Below are 21842 nucleotides of genomic sequence, written 5' to 3'. Positions count from 1 at the left end.
CTTCCGTTAGCAGATTTTCTGCTTGAAGAAAGATCCTCGATACCATACTATGTGTGCCATCGTTCCTCTAATCTTCCCTCGCGTGTTCCAACGCGGCAACGAAATTTATTGTCACCGTTGCCACAGTGTCAGCAACACGGACCAGAACCTCATTTTCCACCTAATAACTCAACTGTGACGTCTGTTGCTTCTGTGACCACTATCACTACACCTTTACTCTCATTAGTTCATTTATTACAAAAATGGTTCAAATCGGCTCTGAGCACTATGGGACTTAACAGCTGTGGTCATCAGTCCCCTAGAACTTAGACCTACTTAAACCTAACTAACCTAAGGACATCACACACATCCATGCCCGAGGCAGGATTCGAACCTGTGACCGTAGCAGTCGCGCGGTTCCGGACTGAGCGCCTAGAACCGCTCGGCCACCACGGCCGGCCATTCATTACAGCCAGTGTATATATTTAAATTACTTAATGCGGTTTTTAGCTGCAGGAGCCGTCCTGAACTGCTCCGGTAGGTAGCTGTTGTCTACCGGATTGCTTGGACGTAGCTCCGCATGTCAGGAGAATTTCTATTGTAGCAGTCGATACAAAAGTGCCAAAAAACGTTTTCCACCACACTCATATTAGCATAGTTAGCTTTTTTCCCTGGAAATCTCTTTCTTAATATCTCTTTTGAACACAAGGGAACGCTACGTATCTGTGTATGAAGGAAAAAGTAAACCTGCGTCTCTAGTACAGTTCTGTGTGATCAACCGTGCACGGAACAATGCGGCTTATGTACAGTGTCAGTCTGTCAATATGCCTCGAAAGGCTATTTTAAGCTTATCATGAGATACGAAACAATGAAGAGTTGCCTCTTAGTGGTCACCCCGGATCAACAACAGCTGCTGGTTACTACCTACGTATTACGGCTCGTACGTTGCACGAGGAGAATGCAGCAGACCTGCGCACCACCTTTTTCGAAGCAGCTGGGAAGACTGTGTCGACACGCAGTGTGCAGTCGTATCCCCACGATCAATTTCGTGTCTAGGCGTCCGTTACGTACAGTATCCCTCAGCACTTTGGCGAGTAAAGAAAGGTTGGCAAGGGAGCACCTGAAATTGAACCTAGATCAATGGCGTTCGATTCTCTTCACCTACGAGTGTAGGATTTGTCTGACACTTCATAAGCGTTGTGGGACAGTGTACAATCGGGCAAGTACCACTTCGCATCTCAGGGGTTCAACAGGGAGGCGGGTCAGACATGTTTTGGACTCGTTTCATGCATGAATGTCTGGCCTCCTTTCATCGCTCATCGCTATAGAGGGAATTTGAGGACTGTGCAGTATCGGGACAGGATTCACCAACCTACTGACCAGCCCTGCAATCAATTTTTCGGCCGTGGCTTCTTCGTTTAAAACGATATTACAGAGACACACCGCGCCCAACTTGTCAACACTTTTCACCAGGAGACTGGAATCAACCGAATGGAATGGCCTGCGGTATCTGCTGACATGATCCCGATTGGGCATGCTTGGGAACAGCTGGAACTCATAGTGCGTCGTCGCAAGAACTCTCCTCACACATTCAATGACTTCGGGAGGGGCACAGACGAAGTACTGGACAGGTTCGAGCATTAACATCTCGACCAACTTGTGAACAGTATGCCAAGGACAACCAAAGCACGTTAAAGTACTCAGTATAGAGTATTTCCTAGTAGAAGATATTGATTTCAGAGCTGTGCAAAGTTGCGAACTTCCGAACCGATATCTTTTATTTTGGTTATCGGTATGTTCTTATTTCGCAATTGACCTACTTTTTAAATTCGTAAGTCTTACTATTTCATTCGATACTCTACTTCAGTCTAACTCCACAGACGTTCGCTCATTTGTGGGTGGTACAAAACATATTTTGAATGGTTTATTACTCTCTGTGACATGAAACCACTCGCACTTACGCGGCAGAGAGCTTCGTGAACTGTTTGTATTTCCTTCGGTGATGGCCGACCTAATCCGCAACTGGCAGTAAAGACGAGATTCTGTCTGGTGACTGAATCACTCCCTGAACTTCTTTTATAGTCCGGCTTCAATACAGTCGAAGATGCGTCAACTCGACCCATTCTTCAATGCTGTTTTCGGGTCCAGCGTCCTCTGTGTACACATATATTCTAGTTTCTAGAAATACCATGCCACTCAGCCACTGTATTCACTAGCACATTTTGTATTATAATTTACGAGATGTCATCGCTGCGTAAATAAGTGAATACATTAACGACTCGTCATGCAAGACTTGAACAGTGTGTGTGTTAACTGAAGGACAGGTGTAGTGTATGGAGACAAAGTGTATGTGTTAACTGAAGGACAGATGTAGTGTATGGAGACAAAGTGTATGTGTTAACTGAAGGACAGGTGTAGTGTATGGAGACAAAGTGTATGTGTTAACTGAAGGGCAGGTGTAGTGTATGGAGACTAAGTCGCATTCAAATGTCAGAAAACGGTAGATCTTTTTTATGAAGGCTGATTAGATTCTTCGCTAATAACCTCGAAGGTTAAAGCGCTGAACACAACATATAAACAAAGATAAGATTTAAATCTCCCCTCGTACTCACGGAGTACAAAACACACGCAAAAGTCCGCAGCTCGTGGTCGTGAGGTAGCGTTCTCGCTTCCCACGCCCGGGTTCCCGGGTTCGATTCCCGGCGGGGTCAGGGATTTTCTCTGCCTCGTGATGACTGGGTGCTGTGTGATGTCCTTAGGTTAGTTCGGTTTAAGTAGTTCTAAGTTCTAGGGGACTGATGACCATAGATGTTTAGTCCCATAGTGCTCAGAGCCATTTGAACCATTTGAACACACGCAAAAATCACCTTCGAAATCTGCCACTTCTGTCAGGAATGGTAGCGCTCCGTGTATGATGTCTGACGTGTGCTTTTACGAATGTGTTTGCCCTGCTATTTTGTCATAGATTTATCGACAGTTATTCTGCGTCGTTTTTATCTGTGTTAAATGTTAATGTTTTACGATCTTCTATACATCTGTGTTATTCATTTTGTTCAATTCTTTCCTTTCGATTTTGTACCTTATCATTGTTTCAATAAATTTTAACCACACTCGTCTCTATTTTATGTGAAGGCGCTAATGACTCGTCATTGACTTTTATTGCAACAGTTACTGTGATGACACTTCTGAATCATATAGGCAATAGTATTCCGTAGGAGAATGATGCATGGTGCGACTGGCTTATTTTGACCAGTGCTTGTAGGGTGGATCACCAACGTGTTGCAATGCGCATTTTACTTGATTTTACACTTTGGTCTAGTATGGTCGAGCGACCTACGTCGTTCACAGACGCATTTCACTGATCGACCATGCAGCTATCAACAGGCCACTGAGGTCAAAATGAATGATACAGTGCCTTCTGGAGAAGAGACTAAAGCGTTGTAACTTAGATTTGGGCTGTGAGTTCAGAAAATTCCTGATCGTTGTCGGAACACCGAGTTCATAAATCTGCACCAGTTCGTACCTCATGGCTCAAATACATGATCTGATATTCTGAACCACAAACCCTATTATATTTTCCTGTTTTAATATACTGAATATGATTCGTTGAGACGATAAGATGCATTGTGAAGTGATTTAGTAAGAGAATATTCCTTACATAACATTTGTAGAAATTCATTTTGAAAACTTTTTCAGGCAATCTCTGACATTTTAAAGTCTCAGAAGTCGATGCACAAATTTTTGATTCTAAACCAGAGCATGACACTGAATAATAAACCTCGTCACTACTGTCTTCAAACTGAACTAAAACCACATGCAGAAATAGTTATATTTCTATCCTTTAGAGTCCTTTTGTTTTAATGGCAGCGTATTTCGTGTTCTGGCCCATTTTGTGTCGTGCTTTATTATAGGAAGTGTCTTCTTAAGTGGTCATATACAAATATTTTAATTGTTTTCTTGGTGCACACCTGTAAAACCGTCAGTAAACAATTATTTTAGGCCTTCATCACTTGTTTTAGCGTCCACAGTTATAACGTGTATTATATCTTGTTAAGACTAATGAATACACATACGTAAGACGTGAGGTACCTTTCAATTTTGCTGGACGTACAACAGCATTAGAGACGGCATAGGAGACTTCTACACTTAGAGCTTCTGAACAAATATACTTCATATTAGCTTTCTCTACGTTTATTTCTTTCTTCGCTACGGTCTATCAATGTGACTTGTGATTAGGAAGCGTCCTCTTAACCATTTCCGCGGAATTCTTTTTTTCACTATGAATACATTATAAATATACAGTGTGGTCCATTGATAGTGACCGGGCCAAATATCTCAAGAAATAAGCATCAAACGAAAAAACTACAAAGAACGAAACTCGTCTAGCTTGAAGGGGGAAACCAGATGGCGCTATGGTTGGCCTGCTAGATGGCGCTGCCATACGTCAAACGGATATCAACTGCGTTCTTTTAAAATAGGAACCCTCATTTTTATTACATATTCGTGAAGTACGTAGAGAAATATGAATGTTTTAGTTGGACCACTTTTTTCGCTTTGTGACAGATGGCGCTGTAATAGTCACAAAACGTGTAAGTACGTGGTATCACTTAACATTCCGCCAGTGCGGACGGTATTTGCTTCGCGGTACATTACCCGTGTTAAAATGGACCGTTTACCAATTGCGGAAAAGGTTGATATCGTTTTGATGTATGGCTATTGTGATCAAAATACCCAACGGGAGTGTGCTATGTATGCTGCTCGGTATCCTGGACGACATCATCCAAGTGTCCGGACCGTTCGCCGGATAGTTTCGTTATTTAAGGAAACAGGAAGAGTTCAGCCAAATGTGAAATGTCAACCATGACCTGCAACAAATGATGATGCCCAAGTAGATGTTTTAGCTGCTGTCGCGGCTAATCCGCACATCAGTAGCAGACAAATTGCGCGAGAATGGGGAATCTCAAAAACGTCGGTGTTGAGAACGCTACATCAATATCGATTGCACCCGTACCATATTAATATGCACCAGGAATTGCATGGCGACGACTTTGAACGTCGTGTACAGTTCTGCCACTGGGCACAAGAGAAATTACGGGACGATGACAGATTTTTTGCACGTGTTCTATTTAGTGACGAAGCGCCATTCACCAACTGCGGTAACGTTAACCGGCATAATATGCGCTATTGGGCAACGGAAAATCCACGATGGTTGCGACAAGTGGAACATCAGCGAGCTTGGCGGGTTAATGTATGGTACGGCATTATGCGAGGAAGGATAATTGACCCCCATTTTGCCGGCCGAAGTGGCCGTGCGGTTAAAGGCGCTGCAGTCTGGAACCGCAAGACCGCTACGGTCGCAGGTTCGAATCCTGCCTCGGGCATGGATGTTTGTGATGTCCTTAGGTTAGTTAGGTTTAACTAGTTCTAAGTTCTAGGGGACTAATGACCTCAGCAATTGAGTCCCATAGTGCTCAGAGCCATTTTTTTGACCCCCATTTTATCGATGGCAATCTAAATGGTGCAGTGTATTCTGATTTCCTACGTAATGTTCTACCGGTGTTACTACAAGATGTTTCAATGCATGTCAGAATGGCGATGTACTTCCAACATGATGGATGTCCGTAACATAGCCCGCGTGCGGTTGAAGCGGTATAGAGTAGCATGTTTCGTGTTTTGTGACTATGGCCCGCACGTTCACCGGATCTGACGTCCCCAGATTTCTTTCTGTGGGGAAAGTTGAAGGATATTTGCTATCGAGATCCACCGACAACGCCTGACAACATGCGTCAGCGCATTGTCAATGCATGTGAGAACATTACGGAGGGCAAACTACTCGCTGTTGAGAGGAATGTCGTTACACGTATTGCCAAATGCATTGAGGTTGACGGACATCATTCTGGGGATTTATTGCATTAATGTGGTATTTACAGGTAATCACGCTGTAACGGCATGCGTTCTCAGAAATGATAAGTTCACAAATGTACATGTATCACACTGGAACAACCGAAATAAAATGTTCAAAAGTACCTACGTTCTGTATATTAATTTAAAAAACCTACCTGTTGTCAACTGTTCGTCTAAAATTGTAAGCCATATGTTTGTGACTATTACAGCGCCATCTGTCACAAAACGAAAAAAGTGGTCCACTTAAAACATTCATATTTCATTACGTACTACACGAATATGTAATAAAAAATGAGAGTTTCTATTTTAAAAAACGCAGTTGATATCCGTTTGACCTATGACAGCGCCATCTAGTGGGCCAACCATAGCGCCATCTGGTTTCCCCCTTCAAGCTAGACAAGTTTCGTTCTTTGTAGTTTTTTCGTTTGACGCTTATTTCGTGAGATATTTGTCCTGGGCACAATCAATGGACCACCCTGTGCATAACAAGCGACTGTCATTCGTAAATACTGTCAGAGGGTGTTGTTTCAGGTAATCAGTAACATTACAGATTACATTTGCCTCATTGTTTAGTATACTGTACTTAATACGAATTTTAGGTACAGCAGCGAAAAGAACCCAATTGAAATTCGCTGCTGTATACAACCGCCCTGAAATCTGCTCTGACGCTGTTTCATGGTCTGACGGAACAAATAGTTCATTTTTCTTTTTTAATTTCCCATATCTCCAGATTACCGTTCATGTAAATAGATGCTATATTGTTGAATCATTCTTAAACTGAAACCAACTAAAGAAATTTCTTAAGGAACCTATGCGTAAAAGCTACAGAGAATGTGTAACGTTTCATTCTTTCTCTCTTCCTTTTCACTTTATTTCAGAAAAAAAGTACAGTTTGCCTTACAAGCGAAATGTACACAATTATTATTTACATTATTATTTTCGTAGCAAAAACAAGAAAGGATCACGACCTGAAGGTACATAGTCCCACATGAGCTCAGCCTATGAGTTCCAACTCTTTGTGATGTGTTATACTTTTTGGACAACGATATTTGCATGGAAACATTATTTTTGTCCACAATCGGCTGCGCTTTACATAAATATACATTTACAGTCAACAGACGAAGAAACAAACAGAAAAATTCATTTCAGCATGTTCAGGCCTCTTTACGCTTCATTGTCCCGACCAACACACTTACTCTGCATCAGTTAGCGCCACATAATTAACAATATACTCTCTTCTTTTACTTCCCGCTTGAGATAATTCGGTGAAAAACTGGTTAAAAAATATCATTACATTTTCCAAACACCTACTGTAGTACTTCATAAAGTTAATTGTCAGCTAATGTGTTACTGTTTGTTTACGTTCAACTTGCATTTAAATAGAACGCATGTTAAACGTGAAGATATTGAAGCTTACTGCTTCCAGCTGACCGCATATTACCGCAAATCGACAAAACATGCTCCTGCTTCCTTTCTTCTTCTTCGCCTTTTGTTTTGTTCTTACTTTAGTCAGTGCTGATTGCTCTCCTGTTGCAGGCATTGGATTTGGACTGATCTACCTGCCAGCGGTAGTATGCGTCGGATACTACTTTGAGACCAAACGGTCGCTGGCTACTGGAATTGCAGTGTGCGGCTCTGGTTTCGGCACATTTGCATTTGCGCCAGTTGCTACGATACTGCTAGAAACCTTCGGCTGGAAAGGTTCTAACCTCGTACTCGCTGGAGTTATTCTTAATTGTGCCGTAAGTTGGATTTATTCTACTGCAACATTATATCCGATTTGCGTTGAAGATTTGCACGTTCCGTTCAGTTGACTCAGTAATTAATTACTACATTAATTAAGAAAATGAAACTGAATGCATAACTAAATTAACTATCATTTCACTGAAATTAATTAATATATATGGCGCATTAAATGGCTCTGCTTAAATATTATCTTCTGAATTATTTGCAACGTTATAATTTTGTTTCTGTTTTAAGTTTTTCTTCCAGCCAATACAGGTCTTTCACTGATCTAGACAGTGCACATAAGTAATAACAATACGGCATTATAGCCGCTTATCTAATACCGAATAGTTGCTCATTTCGGCTTCAGCACTGCAGTCATCCGACATGACAGCAATGTAACACAATACCGACACTGATCTTGTGGTATAGCCTTCAATATTCGTGCAGAAGTTGATGTGTCGAGTGACTAGATAAGTTAGTCCACGAAACCGAACAAATGCTGAATGGTATTGAGGTTTAGTCGGTTAGGTGTGCAAATGAGCTGTTAAAATCAGAGCTGCATTCGCCAAATTATTCATACACAAAATAGATGCAGTGGCTAGGTACGTTGCCATCTTGAAACAGAAATGACGTGAGAAAACGTGTAACGTTACAGAATGCATTCATCCCCCAAAAAGGCGGCGATACTGTAAAGGAACCTTGGCTAGCCTCAGGCCACCAAACGTCTTAATCATCGCCTGCAAACACGCCCCACGCCTAAAAAACGCTCCCATTTGCCAGAAATTTGGATACAGGCACGTTCAGTGGACCATTTGATACTCGCGGAGTGGTATGGAAAATGTCAGTCATCTAATCAGTTGACCTGTTTTCGATCAGCAACCCAGTAGGCCTGTTCTTCCCAGATAAGTCCATTTTACAGATAAATCAGAAAACATAAATATTAAATTCAGCATTTAAAAATCTATTCGCACGTGAAGATACTTCCATAGTAATGTTCGACTGTCGCACAGACCCACAAATGAGATGCTTTGACACAATTATTGAAAAACGGTTAAGACAACTCAAAGGGAAAGAAATGCATCAAGCCCTGACGAAATTACAATTGAATTTTACAGCGAGGACATAAGGAACCAGTTTCTTTCCTCGCTCACACTTAGCGGTAATCTCTTGCGCAGGTCGCTGCTGTTTGCAAAAAGAGTAAAAGAACAGACGCCCAGAATTACAGACCAATATGACTGTCACCAGTCTGTTGCAAGATCCTAGATCCTATTCTAAGTTTTTCTAGGGGGGGGGGGGGGGGAAGAAGCTTCTCTGAAAGAATCGCTACGGAAAGACCACTTGCGTCAAACACAGATTGCTTTATTCATATAAAATACTGTGAAAACAAAAGATACAGGTAAACATGTAGATTGTCTCTTGCAAGATTTCCGAAAGGTCTTTGACGCTGTACCGCGTGGTCGACTAATGACAGAGATACTCCGTCCTCACAGGCTTTGAAGGTCCCAGGGTACCGACCTACCGCCGTGTCACCCTCAGACCATAGGTGTCACTGCATCCAGATTTGGAGGGGTATGTGGTTAGCATACCTCTCTCGCGGCCGTTGCTCACGAGGGCTGAGTGCACGCCACTTGCCAACAGCGCTCGGCAAACGATGACGGTTACCTATCCAAGTACTAGTCAAGTCCGACAAAGTTTAACTACGGTGATCTAACGGGAACTGGTGTTATCACTGCGGGAAGGCCGTTGGTTAGTGACAAAGATACTATCATATGAATATGCTACTATCTCCATGAATTTTTGAGTAATAAAACCCATTACGTCATACCGGATGACGAATGTTCAACAGAAGCAAAATTAAAGACCTTGATAACGAGAACCTATTTTTCACGCTGGCGCTTCTACAGCAGCATTTCAAGTTCGTCACTATGTTTCCTTTCATTCACAGATTTCTTCCGTTCTCTCTCTTCATTTTCCTTCTTTCACCAATATCTTTCCATTATCTCCTTTTCTCTCAGCTTCCTGTGTTCCCCAGGTACACTGTCTAATAACTACGTCCAACATTTTCAACAACCCCTATGGATTCTGTCTCGCAGTGGCACTTTTCCACTGTAAAATCGAGCCTGTAACGCTTATTCCTGTGAAGAATACTGCATGAACATTTCTTTTATCCCTTTCGGTGCATGATTAATACAACATGCGGTGACTATACAGAGATTACGAAAAATAATCCCATCTCCGAAAGGTGTACAATACTTTCACTGTTGTCTCTTGAGTGGTATCCTGAGGCCCATGCATGATTATACTCTTATCCAGTCTGTTAAGCCAGTATTTGTGCCATAAATTAGCACTGTCCTTAGATAATTGTTGTAATACTGTTCATTAATGATCAAGCAAATAGTAGTGTCTGGTCTCGTGCCTTCCTGGTGAAATGTAAAGGAAAAAATTAAAAAATAATATTTTTATTCTCATGATGCGTTTGGAGGTTTCAGAGCCTAATATTCAAGTTCTCACAACTTCTTTAGCATCTGTGTTTTGTTTTTCTGTGTTTTTTTTTTGTCTTTAGGATGACATAACAGTGTTCTCCACATGTTTAAATCCTCGCTATCAATCTGTCACATCCCTGCAGGCATACACGTGGCAGTTGCATTGATCACATCTGCCTCTAAATGGTGGGCCTTTTGTGTGTTTTTGTGGATGTTTTCGTACGTGCACTAGATGCTATGAACAGAACCGTTCTACACGCAGAAGTACATAAGATAAAAGTAATATCAAAGATATTAATCGGAAATTTGGGTACAAAAACTTCTAAGCACTTCGAACTTAAATTTAAAAATATAATAAATGTAATTTAATTGTGTGTTGCTAATAGCTGTTAATAATCATTCCAGACCTAATAAAAAAAATTATATATAAAGTCATAGTCATAAACAATAGTTCAATGAATTAGGACATCTAAACTTACTACAGAGATGTTGTAATTGAATGGTTTGATATAGCTTTATTTTCGTCGCGACCGAAGAAAAATACAGCATCACACTCTAAAACGGAAGTTTGAAGTTACTACAACGATATTATCCTCACGTATCTATCCACATATGCACCTATATGATTATTCAGGATATGCAAGACATCGCTTTTAAACCATCTGTCTACCATTCCTCTCTCGAATAACGCTTGGGAAACATGAACACTTACAACTTTCTGTGTGAGCTCTGATCTATCTTACTCTGCTCGCTGTTAAAACTGTAACTTCATGAAGGCGGTAAACAACAAACGTCTAAAGGACGTGAATTTTCACGAAGTAGATAGGAGTAACGCCATCTTCATTCTGTGCATAAAGAAAACTTACACAGTGGGTTTCTCATTCAAAAATTTCATTTGAATGTTATTTCTTTGTGGGAGGATCGTGTTATGGCTTGTGTACGAAGGAGAAACTTCTATCAGCGTGTGTCGGAATTCGAAAACTGTATGATCTTGGTCTATCCGACTGCTGTTTGTCGTTCCGCAATATTGCTCCTCGAGTCGGCCTCTGTCCCACGACTGTCATGCGAATACGTAATCAATGGGTCCAGAATGGCCATACTTCACGCCATGCTGCATCTTAACGACCTCGAGCGACTAGCGCCCGAGAGGACTGACATATTTTGAAATTTGAAATTTGTGGTAAGGTCTTATGTGACCAAACTTCTGAGGTCATCGGTCCCTAAGCTGACGCAGTACTTAATCTAACTTCAGCTAACTTACTCCAAGGACAACACGCACACCCATGCCCGAGGGAGGACTCGAACCTCCGACGGGGGGAGCCGCGCGGACCGTGACAAATGCCCTAGACCGCGCGGCACTGACATATTGTTCATTCACCTGTACAGGATCGTACAGCCACGTTACGCATCTTGAGTCAAAAAATGCTCTTGTTTGCAGCAAGACGAGTGTACGTAGGTACAATGGGACGCCGTCTGCAGCAACAGCGGCCTCCCTTGAGGCGGCAGCAAAGAGGGTCCACCTAATGACAACTCTGGTCACAGGAGAGGCACGAGTCGTGATCTTGCACACAGCACCAACAAGGATGAATCCGTCTAGGAGATCGAACGTTGCCAGATTCCATTCGTCATCACCATACGGGCCCGGCACCTGGCGTGATGGTATGGTGTGCCACTGGGTATTCAAAACGATCATTTCTGCTTCGACAGCCGTTAATTTGTACAACATCTATTAAATTTCTGCTGTGTTAAGGGCGATGGCTGTGCTCTGTAGCCGGCTGCTGTGGCCAAGCGGTTCTAGGCGCTTCAGTCCGGAAGCGCGCGGCTGATACGGTCGCAGGTTCGAATCCTGCCTCGGGCATGGATGTGTGTGATGTCCTTAGGTTAAATAGGTTTAAGTAGTTCTAAGTTCTAGGGGACTGATGACCTCAGATGGTAAGTCCCATAGTGCTCAGAGTCATTTGAACCATTTAGTGGTCTGTATTCGAAGTCTACATGATATTTTCTTTCAACAAGATAATGCAAGGCCATATCATGATGCTGTCCTCCATACAGAGGATGTTCGACTTCTGACTGCGTCAGAACGTTCTGCAGATCTCTTACCCGCTGAACATCTGGTTATGGTTTACTGAGAGACTGACACGTCACCGCTCGCCAGACGCTGCTATTGATGATCCCTCGGATAGAGAGCATAAAGTAGCGTGGAATTACATACTCTTATCTTTCTTTCTAGCTCAGTTCGAATCAAAAAAATGTTCAAAAGTGTGTGAAATGTTATGGGACTTAACTGCTAAGGTCATCAGTCCCTAAGCTTACACACTACTTAACCTAAATTAGCCTAAGGACAAACACACACACCCATGCCCGAGGGAGGACTCGAACCTCCGCCGGGACCAGCGTCACAGTCCATGACTGCAGCGCCCTAGACTTCTCGGCCAGTTCGAATCGATAACCAGTGGACTTAGAGCCAATGTTTTTGCTAGACGCGGTAGCTGTGTCTACTAAATTTTGTATCCTGTATACCCCAAATCACATACGAACGTAATCATGTATTCATCTTAGAATACAGAGTGTATCATAATTAAAGTCATAAGCGCATACAGATGAAAGTGGCCGATGCTAGAAGCAAAAAACCTCGATAAACACAGGTCCGCAATCCATCCGTTTACGAGATGAAACTTCCTGGGCCGGCCGCGGTGGCCGTGCGGTTCTGGGCACTTCAGTCCGGAACCGCGTGACTGCTTCGAATCCTGCCTCGGGCATGGATGTGTGTGATGTCCTTAGGTTAGTTAGGTTTAAGTAGTTCTAAGTTCTAGGGGACTGATGACTTCAGATGTTGAGTTCCATAGTGCTCAGAGCCATTTAAACCATTTTTTTTAACTTCCTGGCAGATTAATAACTGTGTGCCGGACCGAGACTCGAACTCGGGACCTTTGCCTTGCCCGCGAAAGGTAAAGGTCCCGAGTTCGAGTCTCGGTCCGGCACACAGTTTTAATCTGCCAGGAAGTTTCATATCAGCACACACTCCGCTGCAGAGTTTACGAGATAATTGCGACTTCGTTGTTACCAGCCACGGCTGACGTGATTCTATGTAATCACCGCATGGCGACCGTGATGTGGTCTCTGTTTACATTTTCGAGATGTGGAGTTGTATACAGGTAAACAGAATGGATACAACAGTACCGTAGACAGTCAGAGTGCCTCTCACGTCAGTTGTCTGCGGAGCGTCAGTTGCATTGTTCGAGTGGTGGTAGTAACATAGAACATTACAGTAACGAGGAGTATGCACATATGCACTACATGTGTGGTAACGCTAAAGGAAGTGAACGGTAAACTGCACCCTTATATCAAGAAGCATACCCTTCCCGAAGGTACCTAGAGGGTGTAAACTGGGAGCTTTGCACATATTGTGGCAGCGGGCAGGCCTGCGCGAATTATAGTCCTGCTTTAAATAGTCGAGACTAATTGCCCTGCCACAGTGGTAACACCGGTTCCTGTCAGATCACTGAAGTTAACCGCTGTTGAGCTTGGCTAGCACTTGGATAGGTCAATGTCCGGGTCTCCTGAGTGCTGTTGGCAATCGGAATATATTCACCCCTTTTGAGGCCAATTGAGGAGCCACTTGACTGAGAAGTAGTGGCACTGGTCACAAAAACTGACAACGGCTGAGAGAGCGGTGTACTGACCTGCTGACCACATACCCCTCCATATCTGCATTCAGTGACGCCTAAGGGCTGAAGATAACACGTCGACCGGTCTGTAACGTTGGGCCTTCAAGGCCCGTTCAGACGGCGATTATTATTATTGTTATTATTGCCCTTCCAAGGAACCATCCCGGCATTTGCCTGAAGCGATTTAGGGAATTCACGGAAAACCTAAATCAGGATCGTCGGACGTAGGTTTGAATCGTTGTCTTCCCGAATGCGAGTCCAGTGTGGTAACCACTGCGCTATCTCGCTCGGTGCTGCTATGATGAGACGAAATGTAACGCGACGATGTGTTTCAAAGAGGGGCTGGGCGGGGGGTATCGGTACTCTGTCCTTGAATATCACCTGATCTGACGATGATGTTGGATTTGTGGGTAGCTCAACTGCCTGGTCATCAGCGCCCGTACAAAGTCCCATTTTTTTTTGCACAATCCATTTTTTTACAGTCCAATCTAGTCACTGTCACGAATGATGATGATGATGATGAAATGATGAGGACAACACAAACACCCAGTCCTTAGGCAGAGAAAATCGCCAACCCGGTCGGGAATTGAACCCGGGACCCCGTGATAGAGGGGCAGCAACGCTAGTCACTAGACCACGAGTTGCGGACATCACCTGATCTGTATCCCTTGTATTTCTATGCGTAAAAATTTCTCGGTTCACTTGCCACTTCAAATTCGGATTAAATTCGAAGCTTTCGATGGTATCCACCATCATCTTCGTCAGGGACTGAACCCGACTCGTGTGAGCCGGCAAGGTTCTCTCTTTTACACCCCCAGAACGGCCTCCGACTGCCTGGATTACGTAATGATCACACGTACAGAGGTGGCTCGCTCTATGTCCTTAGGGTTTGTTTGCGCTTTCTCTGTTGCGTCGCCTGCAGCGCCATCCATCGCATCAGACAATGAACTGCGGGAAGTTTTCCTCTGTGTTATTTTCCTTGTCAAGTGCACGCTTCGACGCATTGCTAAGTTCATAGCCAGTGTCTCTATTGAAGTTGTTTTCACAATGCCTGATTTCAACAGCTTCTCTGAAGACAGAGAGAAGCGTCAACCAGTATTCTCGTTTGTTCAAACAAGGTCTTGTGCTTATGTAACATGCTGTACTCTGTCACCACTGACCCACGTTCCCACCAAACCTGTCCACCCCCACTGTCCTTGTCCTACCCTTCCTCCACATTCGTGACCAGGACACACTCCTCCACCACCACCACCACCACCAACAACTACACATGCGAAACCTCGTTCGCCTTCCACAGCCTTACCGGTAGCCATCCTGCCCTACATTACCCACTCCTCCATGACAACCGCCCCTTCCCTGACATCCTCAGTACAGCTAATGCAGCATACCTCTCCGAAGTCTTCTCAGTACCCAATGACCCTCACTTTGATTACTCCCTCTTCCCCAATGTCCTTGACCGCAAAGATACGACTGCCCGGCCACTTGCTACCAGCTTCTGGTACTTAAACCAGTTACCACCCTCAGAATTTAACGCTCCTATCACAGTACAAGACATCAAAGACATCCTCAACTCCAAATGCAACACTACCCCTGCATCACCTACCACCACTTCAAAACATTCCCTCTCTCCTTCCTCACTGCCCTTATCACCCTGTCTGACACCTCCTCCTAATGCCCCATATGCCTCACCTCCATGTTCAGTAAGGTCTTCAAGTCCATTCTCTCCTGCTGTATCTGTCACTACCTAACTCAGCACCACTTCCTCACTCGTATCCAGTGTGATTTCCAGCCCTCCTTCTCTGCCAAAGACCAGCTTCTTAATCTTACCCATCTACTCTCCCACCAACTTAACTCCTGTCACTCAGCTATTTTTGTTTCCCTTGATCTCCATGTATGGCATTCCAGGCTTCTTTTCAAACTCTAGTCCTATGCCCTTCCTATCAGCTCCAGTCATCTCATTGCCACCTTCCTCTCCCACTGTCCTTCCGACGATATCATTCATAATACCAATTCCCGCACCTTCAACTATATTGCAGGTGTGTCCCAGGTCTCCCTCCTTTCTCCTCTCCTGTATCTTCTGTACACTGCTGATATGCCCAAACAAACCCTATTCATCCATCTCTTTCAGTATGCCGATGACACCTCCTTCATTGCCCTCTATTCTACCCTTCAACGGTCCCAGCACTCCCTCCAACCCACCTAAATCAGTGTATCACTTGGTGCAACCAGTAGCCATTTCAAATCAATCCTTCCAAAACCCAGGTATTCATTATAGGACCTACTACCCCCTCCTTCCAGCTCCATGATTTCTACCTCACCATCTATGAATTTCCTATCCAACTTACACTCACTTTGAAATACCTTGGTCTCACCCTTGACTGTTACCTCACCTGGACTCCCCATCTCCTTACCCTTCAATGAAAAACCCACAATAGACTTGGCCTCCTGAAACTACTTTCTGGCTGGACATTGGTACTGCATCCTTCCACCGTCCTTCATACTTAAAAATCTTTGATCCCCCCCCCCCCCAATTCTCTGTTATGTCAGTGTCACCCATACCTCCAACCCTCCTAAATTCTATAATACCATCAAAATCCTTGAACGCCATGTGCTCTGCCTCACTTTCTGTATCCGTCTCCCGTCCCCCACAAAGATACTCTATGATCTCATGCCCTTCCCACATCTCCTTCTTTTTCTTCAACACATTCATATCCTCTACACTAACTGCCGCCTTGATCCCCCTCACCCCCTGGTGTCTCCTTTCCTCTCCACTCCCTGCCTGCTGCCGCGCCTCTACCGATGTGTCCCACCCTCTCTCCATCTCCACACCCTCCACCTCCTCTCCCAAAGAAACTTCCAGTTTGTCCCCATCCCAGATGATGTGCTCACTTCTCCTTTCCCAGTCCTTGCACTGCCTCCTAGGCTGCTCTGTCCCCAAACTTCCTGTCTCCTGCCCCTTGGTGTGTTACCAGCTCCTCCCTTCCGCCCCTTCCTACCCCCCCCCCCTCCTCTGCTGATCACCCTTCTATCTTTTCTCTCTCCTTCCTCTCTGACCGACCCCCCCTCCTTTCCCCCCTCCCCCCCCCCCCCCCCGTCCCTCGGCAGGTCCTTCCACTTTTAATCGCATTACTTTGTCGTGTTTGGTTCTCGGCATGTATGTAATATAAGTGTTCAGTGTCGTCATTCCATGTGGCTCTCATTACTGTGAACGCCATTTTTAATTGTGCTCTTCGTGCTGCCAGTGTTTATGTGCTACGTCTTCATTGAGCGACATTTTAATTATATATGGATTTTATGTAAACGTGCCTTGCAAAACTACCCCTTTATGGTATGCTACAACTCCCATTGTTTCCCCTTCTCATGTTTATCCCCCATATTTTATGTATTTCACGTTTTATTTTATACAGTCTCTCGGTTGAAGAGCGATGAATTGTGCCACCGGCAGCCCACCCACTGACCCCACACGCCATTACTCCTCCTCACCCACTGTCCTTCCTAATGTCTGTATTCCCACTATCTACTTCACCTCCTACCTATCATCTCCATAGTTTCCCCTCCAAATAACCACTCTCTCCTTACCCCCGCCATCCCCCCCCCCCCCTCCAAATTTATCTGAATTTGACGCGGCAAGTGAACCGAGAAATTTTTATGCAGGGACTCTGCTGTGAAAAACTTCATACCCATGTATTTCTATGTGTGGGGCCACCTTAAAGTTGTAGTGTACGCCACTCCGGTTAACACCGTTGAAAAATTGGAGCAGAGACTTGTCAGGAATTTCGATATGATTCAGCGTCTCTGAAAGGATTCGAAACTCGTTGTGGTGACGGGTACAGACCTCCATCTGGGCACAAAGACGGCACTTTGAACACCTCCTTTAACTACGGATACAGCCACGTAGCAGTTGTGTTGATTCAAAACACCTGCGCTTCTACCAAAGTATCTTTAACAATTTTTTTCAATGTTGTACAGTATTGTTACCTTTTCCTAACTGGATTGACATTTACACGGAATCGAGGCTAGGAACCACAAAGTCGGTTCGTTTGCAGACGTATATTTACTGAGACTTCCTTGTTTGTATAATCGTGTACTTTCAACTGCTTATGTTCACGCCATCAATTATGACACATCATGTATGTACAATAAGTAAAATTTCTTTATTTGCAATCCTTCCTGGTATTACAATTTGGATGACCAGCAGTGTATTTTATCGCGATGATAACTCTTCTTCTTTAAATGGCAGAAAAAACATTTGGGCAGTAGCAGGAGAACTTCGTCCACTGAGATTTCGGAAAAAGATTTCACCTCAATGAAAAAAAGTTTTGTTTCAATGATTGTGGCTCCAGTTCATTTATCATAACTGCGACACTCTCTCCCCTACTTCGAGATATTTAAAATCGAATATCCATTCTTTGAACTTTTCTAAATGTTGTGTAAGGATTCCATACTGCGCAGAAATATTCCAGAAGAGGACAAACAAACGTAATATAATCATTTTCAATTAGTTAATCATTGAACTTTCTAGGTGGTCTGCCAACAAACTGTTTTCTTCGAGGTATATGAAAATCTGTGAACACAATATACAGGGTGACTGAAAATTCACGCACTCGGACGCCACAGAGCGATTCCTTGTATAGTAACAGTACAAAAATGACTCTAACCAAATTTCGTTCCTGGAATATTTTCAGTAGAAAAAGGAATGAAGCTATGCTGCGAAGAGCTTCGTTTATTAAGTGACCAAAGCTGCTTGCCGCCTAACATGACAGGTGATAAATAAGGCAGAAGCCAAACGTTCACGAACACAGCTGTTACGATGCTGTCTATGGCTACGGTTTCTACCGCCGCCACTCGGAGAATCAATTAACTGAGATGTAGGCCGGCACAATTCATAAGATGTCTGTGAACAGCACACAGTCCTGGCTAGCTCTCTTGTCAGAGAAATATGGACCAGAGACACGTCTTTAACAAATGGTAAAAAACACGTCTGCTTTCGCGCTGTGATCCTTTCTCTGAGAATGCTTTATTTCTCGGGCTCGCATACCCGGACACTGTCCTTATTGACTATTCCTGATTACTGAAAGGTCTACTTATTACTCGTAATTCTTCGTACTGGCAAACTTACGTCTTACACGGCGACAGTCTTAAAACCGTATACACATGCACACCACACGGCTACCGTTCCTGTAGCAACTGCACTGTCTCCTTTGTCCTCACTGTTGACATAAGCAACTGAAACATCAGACAGATCCTCTGCGTTCATTTATGCACGCTTCCTTTCTCACAGATACATCTCCTGTTGGTCCTACCATCTTCGGATTGGTAAGGTTTTTGCGTAAACCTTAGCGTATGTTGAAAGGGTAGGCTAATGGGAAATGGGGGTAGTGTATAAACAGAAATCCAGTGACATAGAAAGTGAAGCTACATGAGAGATGGTTTAAGTAATGCTCATTGTAAAGGGCTGGTAAAAATATATAACAGGTTCCATGTATCCGTCACCAAACTCACTCAAAGATCTAACTGAAAACTTTAGAGGAAACCTTAGCTTGCTACTACATATGTTCCCGAACCATACCATCATCACTGGAAAAAACTTTAATCATCCACCAGTTGACTAGGAGGATTGTGGTGGACGTGACAAGCCATCATGTGCTAAATGCCAACTCTGGAAACTATTTGGAACAGGTCGTGCGCAAACTCACACGTGATTTGAATATACACTACTGGCCATTAAAATTGCTACACCGCGAAGATGACGTGCTACAGACGCGAAATTTAAAAGACAGGAAGAAGATGCTGTGATATGCAAATCAAATGATTAGCTTTTCAGAGCATTCACTCAAGGTCGGCGCCGGTGGCGACACCTACAACGTGCTGACATGAGGAAAGTTTCCAACCGATTTCTCATACACAAACAGCAGTTCACCGGCGTTGCCTGGTGAAATGTTGTTGTGATGCCTCGTGTAAGGAGGAGAACTGCACACAATCACGTTTCCGACTTTGATAAAGGTCGGATTGTAGCCTATCGTGAATCACTAGCAGTCGAGATGACAGGCACCTTATCCGCGTGGCTGTAACGGATCGTGCAGCCACGTTTCGATCCCTGAGTCAACAGATGGGGACGTTTGCAAGACAACAACCTTCTGCACGAACAGTTCGACGACGTTTGCAGCAGCATGGACTATCAGCTCGGAGACCATGGCTGCGGTTACCCTTGGCGCTGCATCACAGACAGGAGCGCCCACGATGGTGTACTCAACGATGAATCTGGGTGCACGAATGGCAAAACGTCATTTTTTCAGATGAACCCAGGTTCTGTTTACAGCATCATGATGGTCGCATCCGTGTTTGGCGACATCGCGGTGAACGCACATTGGAATCGTGTATTCGTCATCGCCATACTGGCGTATCACCCAGCGTGATGGTATGGGGTGCCATTGGTTACACGTCTCGGTCACCTCTTGTTCGCGTTGACGGCACTTTCAACAGTGGACGTTACATTTCAAATGTGTTACAACCCGCGGCTGTACCCTTCATTCGATCCCTGCGAAACCCTACATTTCAGCAGGATAATGCACGACCGCATGTTGCAGGTCCTGTACGGGCCTTTCTGGATACAGAAAATGTTCGACTGCTACCCTGGCCAGCACATTCTCCAGATCTCTCACCAATTGAAAACGTTTAGTCAATGGTGCCCGAGCAACTGGCTCGTCGCAATACGCCAGTCACTACTCTTGATGAACTGTGGTATCGTGTTGAAGCTGCATGGGCAGCTGTACCTGTACACGCCATCCAAGCTCTGTTTGACTCAATGCCCATGCGTACCAAGGCCGTTATTACGGCCAGAGATGGTTGTTCTGGGTACTGATTTCTCAGGATCTTTGCACTCAAATTGCGTGAAAATGTAATCACATGTCAGTTCTTGTATAATATATCTGTCCAATGAATACCCGCTTATCATCTGCATTTCTTCTTGCTGCAGCAATTTTAATGGCAAGTAGTGTATTATAACTAATGGCAGTAGAATCATATCGCAAGGGGACCTCGAGTCGAAGCATATTGAATGTATCCGAAAAAGAGCAGCAACGTTTGCAAGGTTTGTTTGACTCACGGCGGAGAGTCACGGAAATAATATAAAATCCGAACTGTGAGACACGAAGATAGACGCCCACTGACACAGAAAACCTAGTTACAAACTTGCAAGAACCAATATATATTGAGGAATCTAGGAATATACTAGTGCCCCCTACATATGTCTCCCGTAGTGACCGTGTAGAAAAGATTAGACGAATTACAGCTGGCACAGAGGCATCTAACCAGTCATTATTCCCGCACATTGTTCGCGAGTAGGGTTGCGAAGAAAGTCTAATATGTGGGACAATTAGAAATACCCTCTACCATCTACTTCACGGTAGTTTGCAGGCTATGGATGATGAAGTACATGTCCTAATTGTCGTGTAATTTCTCATCAAACTGCAACAAAACTGCGTCTTCGCTAGCATTTAAGCACACGCCACCACATTCTTCAAAAATATCAACGCACATATTTGCCGCTATACGGCAGGTACAGTCCTTTCGAAATTTGTGAAACCGCGGAGACCTCTTTGAAATCGTACAGACGTCACACATTATGGCGTAGTTGAAAGTGTAACGTTATAAAATTATCAAATACCATTATGTCCAAAAGTGGAGCATAAGCGGGAAAAGAGGGAAATATAAGGAGAAAAAGCGAGGCCACAGAATTTCTCCAAAAACTAAAATTCTACCATCTACAGAAGGGGCCAAAGAAATGTATCCACTGTTTAAAAGTCCATAACTGGCAAAATAACTGACGGAGTTGTCTCATCTTTGATAGTGTAATAGTTTGTAGTTCCGGCAGTCGCCACACAAGCGTTGTATTGTGTTGTTTTGTTTTGTCAGATGACAGTCGCCAGATAGTCAGTGTTTTGTTCTTAGTTGCACCTAGTTACTCCAGTAAACATGGCTGGCGCAAGGCTTACATTCGATGAAAGGAAGTCAGTTTTGAGGTGGTATTTTAAGTTCAAAAAATGGGTCAAATGGGTCTGAGCACTATGGGACTTAACAT

At 44.0% G+C, this 21842-nt stretch overlaps 1 protein-coding gene across 1 annotated transcript in view; it reads left to right on the top strand.

Moving 5' to 3' along the window:
• LOC124555212 (monocarboxylate transporter 3) overlaps positions 1 to 21842 on the top strand; it is a 442385-nt gene that overhangs the window by 353000 nt on the left and 67543 nt on the right. Inside the window, exon 4 of the mRNA XM_047129062.1 lies at positions 7420 to 7625. Coding sequence (XP_046985018.1) covers positions 7420 to 7625 — 206 coding nt within the window. The remainder of the gene's footprint in view (positions 1 to 7419; positions 7626 to 21842) is intronic.

The sequence above is a fragment of the Schistocerca americana genome, chromosome X (assembly GCF_021461395.2).
Source record: "Schistocerca americana isolate TAMUIC-IGC-003095 chromosome X, iqSchAmer2.1, whole genome shotgun sequence".
Taxonomy (NCBI): Eukaryota; Metazoa; Arthropoda; class Insecta; order Orthoptera; family Acrididae; genus Schistocerca; species Schistocerca americana.
Note: the sequence above shows the minus strand (reverse complement) of the source record. Positions and strands in the feature narration are given on the sequence as shown.